Here is a 13092-nt window from a genome sequence, read left to right on the forward strand (position 1 = left end):
CAAATTCGAAAACAACGTACAGTCAGGACAAGACAGCCTTGGCATAATTTCCCTCATAAATTATACATTTGAGCAAGGTTATCCCAACTATCAGGTATTTAAATGTTCATTTAAATTCTCACTAAAAACAAATAAAACAATGAATGCCTGGAACAGTTAATTAGCTTTACATCTGAATCTCCAGACACGTATAGGGCCTCAGAGAAAAGAACGACTAACTGCAGAGAGCCCAGGGGACGGTGCCTTATTAGTAGCAGACTCAGCATCAGTTTCTTCCATCGCAGGCAGAGCCAGTGGAAGTAAACACACCATTTTTAGATGAAGTGAGAATATTTCAGTGTGCGTGACAGTTTGTGTGTTTTTATGCCCTTGCATGTTTTTAATCTATAATGAATGATATGGGACCATCAGTGTTTTTGTTGTTCTTGTGTCAGTAGGTGTCTTGTGTATATTGTGCTTCGAGTGAATCGTGTGATTCAGTTTCCATAATTAAAGGCAAACTCTAAATATATTTTTCCAATGAACAGCCCTAACAAACAGGCTCATAATACAACTATTGATTTCCTGCATAATTTACACAAATCAAACTGCCCTCGATATTACCGACTACTGCAAATTCATCAAGAGCCACTTGCATTGCCATTTTTAGCAGTTCAGGTGGTGCTGTTCTCCTACTTGTATTACTCACTTTCATTTTCCCTTTACTTCAACCATTAAGAGACAAATCCAGGCACTACTCAAGATGTGAATGCTACAGTTCATGTACAAGATTTCTCGCTGTTCTTATTGACTCACTCTTACATCACAGTATTTCTACCACACAAAGCACCGGGAATCAAAAGAAGGTGAACGCAACAGGCTGTGCACAGGCCTCAAAAGACTAGTCACACTCTACAAGCTGTTAATGTCGTAGCTCTGCCTCCCTTATATATTCAACACCAAGAACAGAACATACTCTGCTTTTCCTCGATCTGAACATTATGTGTTGGTAAGTCAACATGTTTTTGAACATAAGCATTATATCATCTGTGTGGGCTTTGGATTTTGTACCAATCTGCATGAATTGTTCTGTCTGTCCTTGCTTTGATGCATCTGAGCCCACCACAACGGCCACATGAGACTGTCCTTGCATTTTCTTCAGTGTTTCCCTCTAACTTGTAATAAATCATATGATATTATCCATGACTGCTGCTCTGGATCCTACTGTCTGCCCAAGTGTGCCCTCTAGTGCGTCTATCTGCGTCAGCGAGGACTATGGATGTGTGAGTGTTGCTTACTTTTATGCAAAACAGAACTCTCTTCTACAGGGTGTGCGCTTGAGAAAAATTTAGAAGGAAAGCAAAACTTTGGGTGGAAAGTGGGACAAGAAGATATGGCTCAGTGTTCTCTTCATCCTGTGAAGTTGTGATGGACCTCGCTCACAATAACATCAGCAGTATCAGTGTGGCTGGTATCAGTGCATCGATAGAAGTTGAAATGTGGGGGCTTTTTCAGTTGGATTGTTTGCTCAAGAGTTGACTAAAGCTCTTTCAGGGAAACCTGCATGCATCACAACCCAGAAAACATTTCAGCAACTCTATAAGTAAAGCTTAAACTATGAGTTTTCTTCTAGCAAATGTTGTTTTTCCTTTCTGTCACCATGATTTATGGACAGGTGGGAGCATTTGTTCTTGGCTTCATTGGGTATGCATTCATCAATATGAGTTAATATGAATTCATGGGAGAGGGAGACAGAGAGAACTTTATGAATGCTATGGACGAGAGGGAGACTGCTGTTTACTGCTGGGTAGTTATGTGTGTGAGCGTGTGTGTGTGTTCAAGAAAACGGGAGAAAGAATAAGTCCATCTGCATTGGGTGAGTTATGTGATTTGCTGAGGCTGTCAAAAAGGTGCCCGGTTAACTTGAAGGAGGACCTAAGCCTCATTTATCCTCCGACATGCTGACCCAATAGTTCTCTCTCTCACTCCATCTGAAAAAAACACACATACACACACAGACCCAAGTGAACATGTGGAGTAAATAATAAACTCTAACGTTGTAGAGGGGCTCAGAGGTCAAAATCAAACGGCGACTCAACATGACCATGCAGCTGCCTGAAGGACATTAACCTCACGTTTTCAGTTAAAGCAGAACTATATTTGGAACGGTTGCAGGTAGTTTCTAGTACATCATGGTTGTGGTGATAAATCTGTATCAAAATGTTGTTTAAATAAGCTTCATATAATATTTCTAAATGCTGCAAAACACATGTATAGTTTGAGGGGAAACAGGAAGATGCACTGAATGTATTTTATTGCAATAAACTGACAATAGCAAAGTGGCTTTTTAATGGTCACAATGGCAACTATTGGATATAATAACAAATGAAAAAAACATGGTCATATAAAAATACATCACTGTAAATAAAGCATTACTGGCTGAATTGAAAACATCACCACAAACTATCTTACACCTAAATCTGGAGCCAGCACACAGCCAATACATGCAGCCCTCAAAACGTAGCTACAACACTATCAGAACGTTCGGAGGCAGCTATGGGTGGCATTTATATTATTACTACAAAAAACACCATTCAGTTGGACTGTACAGCTCCAGTGATGGCAGCAGCACTGTGACATAACACCCCATGCCCTGGACTTCCTTAATCAAGTCTCGAAAGATTAAATGCATTTTGCATGATTCAAGTGAAGGATTAATTCACTGAAGCTGAAGCAGCTGTTCAGTGGCACCATTTACACAACCTGCATCTCTGGGAATGTTCAAGATTTATAAAAGGCAATCATTCAGCAAACAAATACGCTCAGTAGATTATTTTCTGCTTATGAAAAACTGAAATCAGCTCTCTATTACTTTTACCGCCAATGCAAATGCAGGTCAATAAGATATGCAACCATTACTGTCAAATCACACAAGACCTTTCCAACGGCTCCATCAATTATTCCTGATGATACTCGGGCTGGAAAATGCACAGAATGGCTTTCCTGCCGTTTTGATATACAGTATGTACTTTAAATCACACTACCATTATATCAAACAGGAGGCTAAAGACTGTTGGTAATGGAAAAAGAGAAGTCATCCGCACACTGAATATTGCAATTTAATGAGGCAACATTTTGGTCACCAAGGTCTTTGTTAGGCAAAGAGCCATTTGTGAGGAAAACAGGCGATATATATACTGAGGAAATAACCGCTCCACCTCTAATGAATAGATCACAAAATATTATCAAAATTATAATTTTTCATGCAAAAATCACAATATTGTACATATTTCTGTCATTGTACATGTGTCAAAAGTGTGGATAAATATTTACCCTGCATAGTATATTTCCCAGCTTCAACATAGTTGTCAAGTTATTTTATGTATAAAGTGGATATTATTTTGGGCAATTCCTTATATGGAATTGTCATTTAGTTTTTTTCCGGACGGTTGCCTGACAGAGACTCCGATGGTTAAAATACTGCCTCAATAACTACTTGAGCATTTTTAATATTCAATATGCGTTTCCTTTTTTCCTCAGTGTGTGCTGCTTTAGTCCAACACTTTGTACCCCTTATAAACACACTACTAATCAATGAGCCCTGATCAATCTAGCTGTAGCTGAATTCACTGAATGTGCATTACTTTTCTTACTCCATGTGGTATAGTGCATCTACTTTGAATGGACTGGTTACTTTGAATAAAAGTGAAGAAAATTGAACTCTCACAACTCTGTGGCTTGTGTCAGTATCGGCTGCATACTTTTGGCTTTTTTTGACATAAATCAGTTTAATGAAGTGCTGCATAAAAGCAAAGCATTAAAAAGACAGTTATGAGCAATAATATCAAACACAATCTGCACAAATTGAAATAGATTACTTCACAGGTTTCAAAGGGCATCTGGAATTGGCAGTCACATGTTGTAGATGACGAGGGAACTGGACTTTGTGTCAACTCTTGGCTCAGGAAGTAGGTGAAGGTGAGGGATAGGACGAGGATTGGGGGCACTGCTCTGTCACACAAACACAATGCTCGAAGAGTTCAAAGTTTACAAAACATCAAAATTCCTCCTGCAGTATTGTCATGCAATATACATGTTGACACGATTGAGACAACAATGTCAAGTTTTTCAAGAGTTTTCATGTCCAGTCTGGCAGTGAAAGGGTTAGGCCCAGGTCGGTGGAGGATTTCCCTCCTGTTACGTTCCAAGGTTCAGATGCTCAAGCCTTCTGCCTTGCATCAGGGGAGCTGAGGATGACGCCTTCAGCTAGAATCTAAGAGTAGAAGACGCTGCCCATCCTCAGCTGTCTTTGATCAAACATCCTACCTAGGTGTTACATTACATTTCACTAAATAAACGTGGCTCAAGCAAAAAGCAATAAGTGAATTCATTTGTGTGACTTGTCTCTTCAACTATTGTTCATGTCAAGCCACAGTAATTTTCAGTATAGATATAGATATACAGTGTTTTGACACTGACCAAACATGACAATCTGGTATGAAATGCTACAGACTGCAATGAGCAGGACAAATCTAGCATTTCTACATCTACCACATTGCCAACACACAGCCTATTGACATAATCTGCTTGGTGCAGTTGCCTGGCAACACAAGCAGCACAGTTCTTAGAGAATTTCAAAGCAAAAAAGAAAATCTTACAAAGCTATGCAAAGTAGTAAAAAACAATAAATAGAAAATTTAAAATAAACAATCAAACAATTGCCCATCAACTTGTTTTCTTACAATGTGCAGATAACATTTGAAGTGTTTTACTACACTTAATGAATCTTCAGTGTGGCTCTTTACAAATAAAAAGTGATTCTTCTTAAAACTAATACGCATCTTTTGATATCTTTAAAAGCCTGGACGGAGTGGTCATACTGGGCAACTTAAAGAAAATGTGCAATAATTTAAAGTCAGTCCCCACTGTGTGACGTAAGCAGGACAATTGAAATGATTTAACACGAGTTTAAGAATTGCCCTTTTGCCCTCTCGGCCCATAAACCCACAGCAGGAGGTAAGCAGACATTATGTACAATCTGCTTGAAAAAGCAATCGGCTTCCCAGTCTGTCTAAAACTTCAAACATTAGCTGCAGAGAACAGTGTGGAAATAAGGAGGTCTTGGCACTACAAAATTAAATTAAAAAAAATCCCTCATGTCCAAGTACATACAGTAAATCCTCATCAGTAGAGTGCCATTCGTTTAGTCCTCATCATTTCTGACGTTCCTACCTCTCCTTCTCTTGTTGACTTTTCTCGGAGAGGAAGAGGGGAAAGGAGGAGAGCGTCTCTCGCTAAGGCCAGAGCGTCTGGCAGTGTTTAAGTGGCGCAAGAGGACCTGTTTCTGTCTGCCAAGGCAAATTCATTGTGGAGGCAGGTGGGCCAACACACATACACACATCCTCAGTTAGGACACTGACTTGTGTGTCCTTGCCTTTGTCTCTATGCAGGCTGGCAACCAAGTCATCAGCTATGGAGTCAGTGGGCGCAGTGAATCACTATGGCAACCAACATAGTGGGCCAGGCTGTGGCTGCTCTTGGATCAGTGTGGAGACTTTTTTGGCATCAACTCATTGCCGGAGTCGATTATAGAGTTCCTTCTCTTAAAACGTTCTTACCGGATTGGCCAATCTCATGTGTGCAGTTTTTTTCTCTCTCTTAAAAAATAAACAAATATTCAGAGTAATACAAATCAAAATGCAGCTATGAGTTTCACAGAAAACAAAAAGGTGAGAGGCTCATGAAACTCTTGTCCTTCAACTCGAACTTGCACAATTAATTGTGTTAACACCCATTCTAGTTCACTTTCTCTCTCTCACACACACACACACACACACACACACACACACACACACACACACACACACACACACACACACACACACACACACACACACACACACACACACACACACACACACACACACACACACACACACACACACACACACACACACACACACACACACACACACACACACACACACACACACACACACACACACACACACACACACACACACACACACACACACACACACACACACACACACACACACACACACACACACACACACAAAAAAAAACAAACAAACAAACAGAAACACACAATTGTTAACGTAAAACAGGCAGCCACCAGGGTAAGGATTTTTAAAGTGATCAACTGATTGACTAATTCAAGACAGCAGTGAACGACAGTAAGGTCTGAAGGTGGAGTCCAGATCTGCTCCCTGGCATTGTGTTGGCTGGATCCGCGATGTTCGCGAGGCAGGGGGGGGGGGGGGGGGGTGTGTCCTTAATCAACAGAGCCAGGGTGCAGGCTGAGCGCAGGTGGGTCAAGACAGGTGGGAGAGTAACTGAGGTGAGGTTCTTTAATCCACAGGAGGGGGGCGCCGTTCTTGCCCTCTTGGCTCTTGCTGTGGCCGCGGCTCTTGAAGCGCACGAGCAGCACAGCGATGAGGAGGATGCCGAAGATTGGGAAGGGGTAAAAGAAGACGAAGTAGAAGAGCGAGTCGTTGGAGCAAACCACTGACTGGAGGGTGGACACTGTTGACAAACAATAGACCAATCAACATTTCTCACAGAAAAAACAGAAAACCATAAAAAGAATGTGTATTCTGGCTCAATGACTCTTTTAGAATGAAAAATATGCCTCTTACATTTTAACATGATGTTTTATTGATGGGGCTTTTTACACCACCAGCTTTAATGCCTAGTAGTAGGTAGCCATCTCTGCCTCTGCTCTCTTTAAAATAAATGCTGCAGGTGGGGAAGCCAGATCATCCAAGGATGACATAAAGTGTAGCTGAGAGCTCCCTAATTGGACCATAATATTCTCTAGTTACATATACTGTAACACAGAGGGCCTATTACCATTTGCCAATATGACAATTTATGCTATAAGAAGAAACATTCAAAGAAGCAGCGGTTAATTACACCTTGTGCTATCTGAGAAGAAGCTTCCCGGTACTAAATTGCAAGAATTATAATTTGAAGACAGCCATTGATACAAGTATAGTTTGTCACAGTGTTTATTTTCGCTGACATTCAGAAGGCTTAAAGGATTTAGTTAATTAAAGACTTACCTTGTTGTATTACATTGACGATAGTGAGCCCAGAGTTGTTGGTGGCCAGGCGGTACCACGCTTTGCGGGGGTTGAGCAGCCACTCCTCCACATGGCAGTAGTATCGGCCTGCGTCTGTCGGCCGGGCTCCCTGAATGGTGAGGCTGTACTGGTCAGAAGTCGTCCTCTCAAATTGCAGTCGGGAATTTGGACCTGGCTCCTCTCTGGGGCTGCAGTTTCCATTTCCAAAAACGGCATCATGGCCGATGGAGAACACACACTCCCTCTCTTCGTCACCTGGTTCATTCTCCTCGTCATCGGAGCGCTCAACATACCAGGACACAGAGAAGCGGGATTCTCGGGACGACTGTGAGGGAATGCTACAGCCCAGTCGGATAGAGGCCGACTCCTCCACCGTCACGTTTGACTCCAGTTCCTCCACCTGCAGTCGAATCTCTGCGGAGGTAAGAAAGAGAAACCAAGAGGTTAAAAAGAGTGGAAATGTAAAAAATCTACAATAATTCTTGGGGTAGAGCACCAAATCTCAAAGTGTAGTGAAACTACATCAACTGCGCCTTTTAGATCATCTATTTGTACGAGAGCTGAGATGCAAAGTTGATTTATGGACACGTGGACGGGTGAGAAATGAGTCTGCAGATTTGCAAGGATTTCCTGATTTGTTTTAAACTTGTATGAAACACATCTTCACATATCAGCGTTTCTGCTATGAGTTAGACCAAACAAGCAATTTAAAGATGTCAAATTGGCCTTTCGGAAAATGTGGTAGGCACTTAAGACTTTGAACTTCAAATAAACACCACTAAACGGCACATGGTTCTGCATCAAACTTTCAAGATGTGCCAACAAAGGACACAAATAAATAAATCCCACAGTGCTGCCTACAGTTATCACCGGTCTTTCAGCTTTCCAGCAAGGTTAGATCCTACCCCAAGGCTAGCGTGTTTGTCTGTCTGTATTGGTATGACTGAACCCTTCAGGGCCGCTATAATGACCCAATTTCACTGCAGTTAAAAAAAAAAGATGGCAGTGAAGATCAGGCTTGCTTGTGCTCCTCTCACACACAGTTTATAGGTCTTCTTGTTAAAGCAAAACGAGAAGCAGAAAGGACAGCAGGAGAGCAGAAAAAAAGGCGAGTTCTGGCACAAGTCTCCTCTCATCTCTCCTCCCGACCAGCAGTTTTCTGGAAGGCTTTCTCCGTGAATGCATTTTTAAGCACCTTAATAAATATCCATGATGTTTTTACAGAATATGCTGGTTATGCATGTAGCTCTTTATGTACCATTAAAAGTAAAAACGTATACGTACAATATAGTTCACTTTCCTCAGGATGACTTAAAGACTAAACCTGGTCTCTGGTGGGATTTCACAAATTACTAAATGTTAACTTTTGAGGAGAGTCTAAACAAAAGCATGAACGAAATAAGACCCCTGCACAAAGATAAGCCTTAAATAAGGTGCTCACATTCCCAGAGCTCAGAAATCTTAGCTTCGCTACGTTAAACAAAAGCCTTTTCCTTGCCCTGCTGGCTTGTGACCAGCCCTCACGTTTTAGTTGGACGGATGCCATATTGGTGATTTCACTCTGCAATATAAACACAACACCTGGCAGAGGAACAGTGCTCTCAGAGACGTGTGGGGGAAAGTCACCTTCAGCTGGTGTGTGGAATAGATTCATACAAATAAGGGATGGTGTTTGATTGTTAAGGAGGGGAAGCGAGTCTGTGGGGAACGAATACAGTCTTAAGTGGAAATTCTCTCAAGGACAGAAAAATATATGAGGTGTGTACTTAAGATTACTTTCATGAGGTAAGATGGCAGGGTCTGGGAGGCAGTAGGTACTTCAGAGGTTTAGGTCCTCCGTCTGAGCCAGGCTCTGCCCTCAGGCTACGCATATGACAGCTGGCATGACTCTAACCCATTTCTTGCCACCTGAGCTCTGCCCAGGGCAGGTGTAGTGTCATCAGAGCGAGACAGACTTAAGGCAGAGCATGTGGGATTGGGAATTAAACTTTAAAAATGTTCAACTGCTCTTATGCAAGTGACAGCTGCTGTTCCCTGCTATGAGAATACATACACATGTTGTAGTCTTGCTTGCTCACCTGGCTGTCTGACCAGAACCTGTGTGAACCCAGAGGACTCCCGGGAGAGTCGGTACCAGGCTCCATCGGGGTCACTCAGCCACTCTTCCACCAGGCAGTAGTACGTCCCAGAGTCGCTGTTCTCTGCCCTGTTCAGCGTCAGCCCATAGAGACGGGGGGACAGCCTCTCGGCCTGCACTCTGCGTCGCAGCCTCTCCTCGTCTGCGTAGGCGCCGTATTCAAAGGCCCCCGAGCGTTCAATTCTCAGCAGGAGCTCGTCGGCTTCTGACCCGGTGGGGCGCCTCACGTACCAGAACACAGCATGCTGGGACTCCTGGCTGGTCTGGGAGCTGATGGAGCAATTGATCCTGACTCGACTGTCCTCCAGGTACGCCTGAGACTGGTTGGTCTTTAGCATTCGCAGCTTGCTCTCTGCAGAGAATTAGGAAAGAGAGGGAGTTAGACAGGGAAGGCAAAAACAAGAGCATACAATCTTTCCTTTGGGTGCCAGAGAGTGTGAGCGCTGGAGACAGGTACACAATGCCATTTTTGTTTTGTGACAAACGACCTGTAGCAGGGATTATTTCTGGCAGTAGCAGAGTAGGAAGAGACAGAGGTGCGTGGGTTTGTGAAGAAGGTGACAAAGAAAAAGAAAGAAAGACATACAAGGGAAAGAGAAAGGAAAGGGAAATGTCATGCAAATAAAAGCTGAGGGGATAGTAGGTCTGTTGGTATCAAAGTAGATATGTAAGATAAGATGCAGAACAGCAGAAGAGACAGGGGTGAAAGAGAGGGGCGTGGATTGTAAAGTTGAGCTATGGATATTATTAGGCAGAAGACAAGACAAAAGTGGGGCAGGCGATCTGACAGTCTGCCAAAAAGAGGAGGAAGGAAGAAGGAACGCATTTCGATAAAGTCAGGCAAGGATGGGGGGAGAGCAGACAGGACAGGGAGGACATGATACAGAGGAGTGACTGAGATGTCAGGAAGAAGCTGAGGCTGCCCTGAGTGCGATGACAGGATTGGTTACAGTGACATTGGTTGTGGGATAGGATTAGCTACAGGTACATCAGGTGTGACCGCGGCCAGGGCCCCGCTGTCAAATGCTTCAGGTGGAGGATTAGTTTCACCACAGAGGATGTAGAAAGTACACACCCAGCCCTAACATGAGATGTATCAAAAACATATGATAAGAAACATATCCAAACATCAAACAACACTCAAGCATGAGTATTGTGCATGTCAAGCATACATAATCTCAGTATAAACATCTGCATTCACACCTATATCACACAGCTTAAATACATGTAGAACAATTCCACATCAGCAACTTTAACTATCTTTGATGTAAAAACAAACCATTTCATTTTGAATCGTTGGCATGGCCCGCTGACAGCGAGCCAAGAGTTGAGTGTTGGCTGATCCACATTTGGGTAAACAAATTCCCTTAATTGATCCCAGCAGCAGACATGCAACCCTCTTCCCACCAAAATGAAAGAGAAACCGTTTAATCGCATCAGAGCCCCTGTCTGCGAGAAACAAGCACATGGGGTGGTTTGGTAATGTACGCAACAACAAATAAATACAAAAGACAATGGTTCCATCCATGTGACTTGTATTAGGAGATTTTAAGAGGAATACTTTTAGTACAAAACTGACTTCGGAAATGTCCAGGATAGTACGAAAAGCTTTGGCTGAATCCTTACTCTTTTGATACATATTCTCATTATTCTGTAAATCAGACTGTTTCTGATCAGATTTAGTTATTTTAAGATGTAAGTGAGTTTTAATTGTGTTTATTTTAATTAATTGACTTCTTTTGTTTTGTCTAATGAAAAGTGGGTTTTGTAGGAAAAAAATCCTCAGTGTAATATATCAAAAAAAGCCATTTTTTGTGTTTTGTACTGGTGTAACACATGTCAGACGATACCCAGCCTTCATCAGGAATATGTATTTGTAAAGATTGTTTACAATCTCCAATATGCTGTCCCTTCCCAGCTCACGCTTTGAAATGATTGACTGCCTAGGGTCACAGCCATCTGCCTCGGAAACCTCACCCTAACCAACAGATTGCTGTGCATTCTGAAATGATATCTGATTCTGCATATTTGCACAATACATACAGTATGAACACATTTAGCTGTATTCACAAGATGCACTGCTGCAGGCATCTCCAGACCACCCTGTCGTGCAATGGCATTGTGAGCTAGCATCTGAAATAAGCCCTTATGACTGCCTCGCTACCCACTGGAGACTTGTTAGGAAGCCTGACAATCTCGCCATCCGGAATCACAGCCGAGCCCTGCGGATTCCTGGCAATCTTTTATTTTGCAGTAGAATTACCTCCAAACCTCCTGAAGTGGAACCATGCAGGATTGGATTGGCACAGGACAAAGCAATGCTGTGCCGTTCCCATTTGAAGTTTGAATCCTCAGCCAGGAGAGAACTGGGGGCTGAAAGTCTGTTGTCGTATCAGTGTTTACAAAAATGCCTTTTCAAAGCTAAAATAGTCTAATTATTCAAGCCCTATTAGGCAGCATCATGATCTATTACAATGTATCGTAACTTGCTCTATCTCAAACAGAGACAGGGGGACAAATAAATTAGAAGAGCAATGAGCAGCAAGATGGAAGTGAAGTACAGTACATGTGATGTCCCGAAACAACCTTAAAGTCTGCCCTCCCTCCTGAATCCTCTCACTGTGAAACGCCTGACTAACAGAACAGCTTGCCACATCCTTGACACGTTTCCATTCCCTCTGAGATTTCTTCCTTTAGCTACAGCATAGCAACACTCTATTGTCACAGCAATGCCTCTGCTGTTGGAGGCATTGCTGTGACAATAGTTGTATGTCATGTTTTGCACTCATTAGAGAAGATTCACTTAGTTTTCTGTAGAAGAGCACGTGTTGTCTTGTCAGCAAGGCTGTCAATACTTCTTTTAAGTGTGATCACATGTTGCCACTGTGTTTTTTTAATAAGCCTCAAGGGTGCACCCACACAGTAAAACAAATCCATAATTGTGGATCTCACTGCTTTGCATTAGTTTATGTGCCAGTTACACCTGGCCTCGGTGAGAATGGAATTGCATGGCCTTATGCACAAGCCTGTCTCCTCTATTTTGTTTCGGTCAGTTCATTTTCTCCACAGGAAAAAGGGGAAACAGCCCTGTAAAATCAAGTAAAACACATTCTATTTATTTATGATAAAGATAACTGCGCTGTCTTTCTCCCGACAGTATGGGTGAAATCAAGATGAACGGAAACAACTCCTAGTTTTGATAATTTAATCAAAAATCCAAATAGGTTGTTAACCTTAGAAGAAAAAGGACAACAATACAACAATTAGGATCACACATATCCCATACAACTTAAATCACATGCAATATAATAATCACACTTACTAGTGGCCTCTCCTGATTCCTCAATCTCAATGACATTCATTTATTTATCCCCTCTATTTATAACATATCAATAAACCCTGCAAATCTCCACCCAGATTTAAAGTCACAAACTGAACCCCATTAACTGGACCCTCATACAACCAGCACAGACAGTTTACAGCACAATAACCTTGAGCATAAATGTTGACAGCCTCTCTTCATCACCTACTTCTGTGGTTTCCAGGGCAACATTGCCTTTATGAAAAACATGGCATATGTTCATCACGTTTTTGGACGTGACAGATATTATTTTCCCACAAAGAGCAGACTCAATTAAAGAAGGCAAGAGCCCTTTGTTTATATGATTACATAAAATGTTGATCCTGGCATGAAATTATTATATTGGGTGAAATGGAGATGTGATGATATTAGCTCCAGAGGGTTTTTCCCCCTTTACAATCTCAGCTCCACTGGAAGTATTTGTGTTCAGTTTGCTGGGCATGTAGTATCCATCCACACACACACACACACACACACACACACACACACACACACACACACACACACAC

At 42.2% G+C, this 13092-nt stretch overlaps 1 protein-coding gene across 1 annotated transcript in view; it reads right to left on the reverse strand.

Moving 5' to 3' along the window:
• Positions 1-6255: 6255 nt before the first annotated feature.
• Positions 6256-13092, reverse strand: part of igsf3 (immunoglobulin superfamily, member 3) — a 62547-nt gene continuing 55710 nt past the window's right edge. The window contains exons 7-9 of the mRNA XM_034110476.1: positions 9164-9574; positions 7065-7499; positions 6256-6525 (exon numbers count right to left, since the gene is read on the reverse strand). Of these exons, the coding sequence (XP_033966367.1) occupies positions 6275-6525; positions 7065-7499; positions 9164-9574 (1097 nt within the window). The 3' untranslated portion in view covers positions 6256-6274. The remainder of the gene's footprint in view (positions 6526-7064; positions 7500-9163; positions 9575-13092) is intronic.

The sequence above is a fragment of the Pseudochaenichthys georgianus genome, chromosome 21 (assembly GCF_902827115.2).
Source record: "Pseudochaenichthys georgianus chromosome 21, fPseGeo1.2, whole genome shotgun sequence".
In the NCBI taxonomy this organism is placed as follows: domain Eukaryota; kingdom Metazoa; phylum Chordata; class Actinopteri; order Perciformes; family Channichthyidae; genus Pseudochaenichthys; species Pseudochaenichthys georgianus.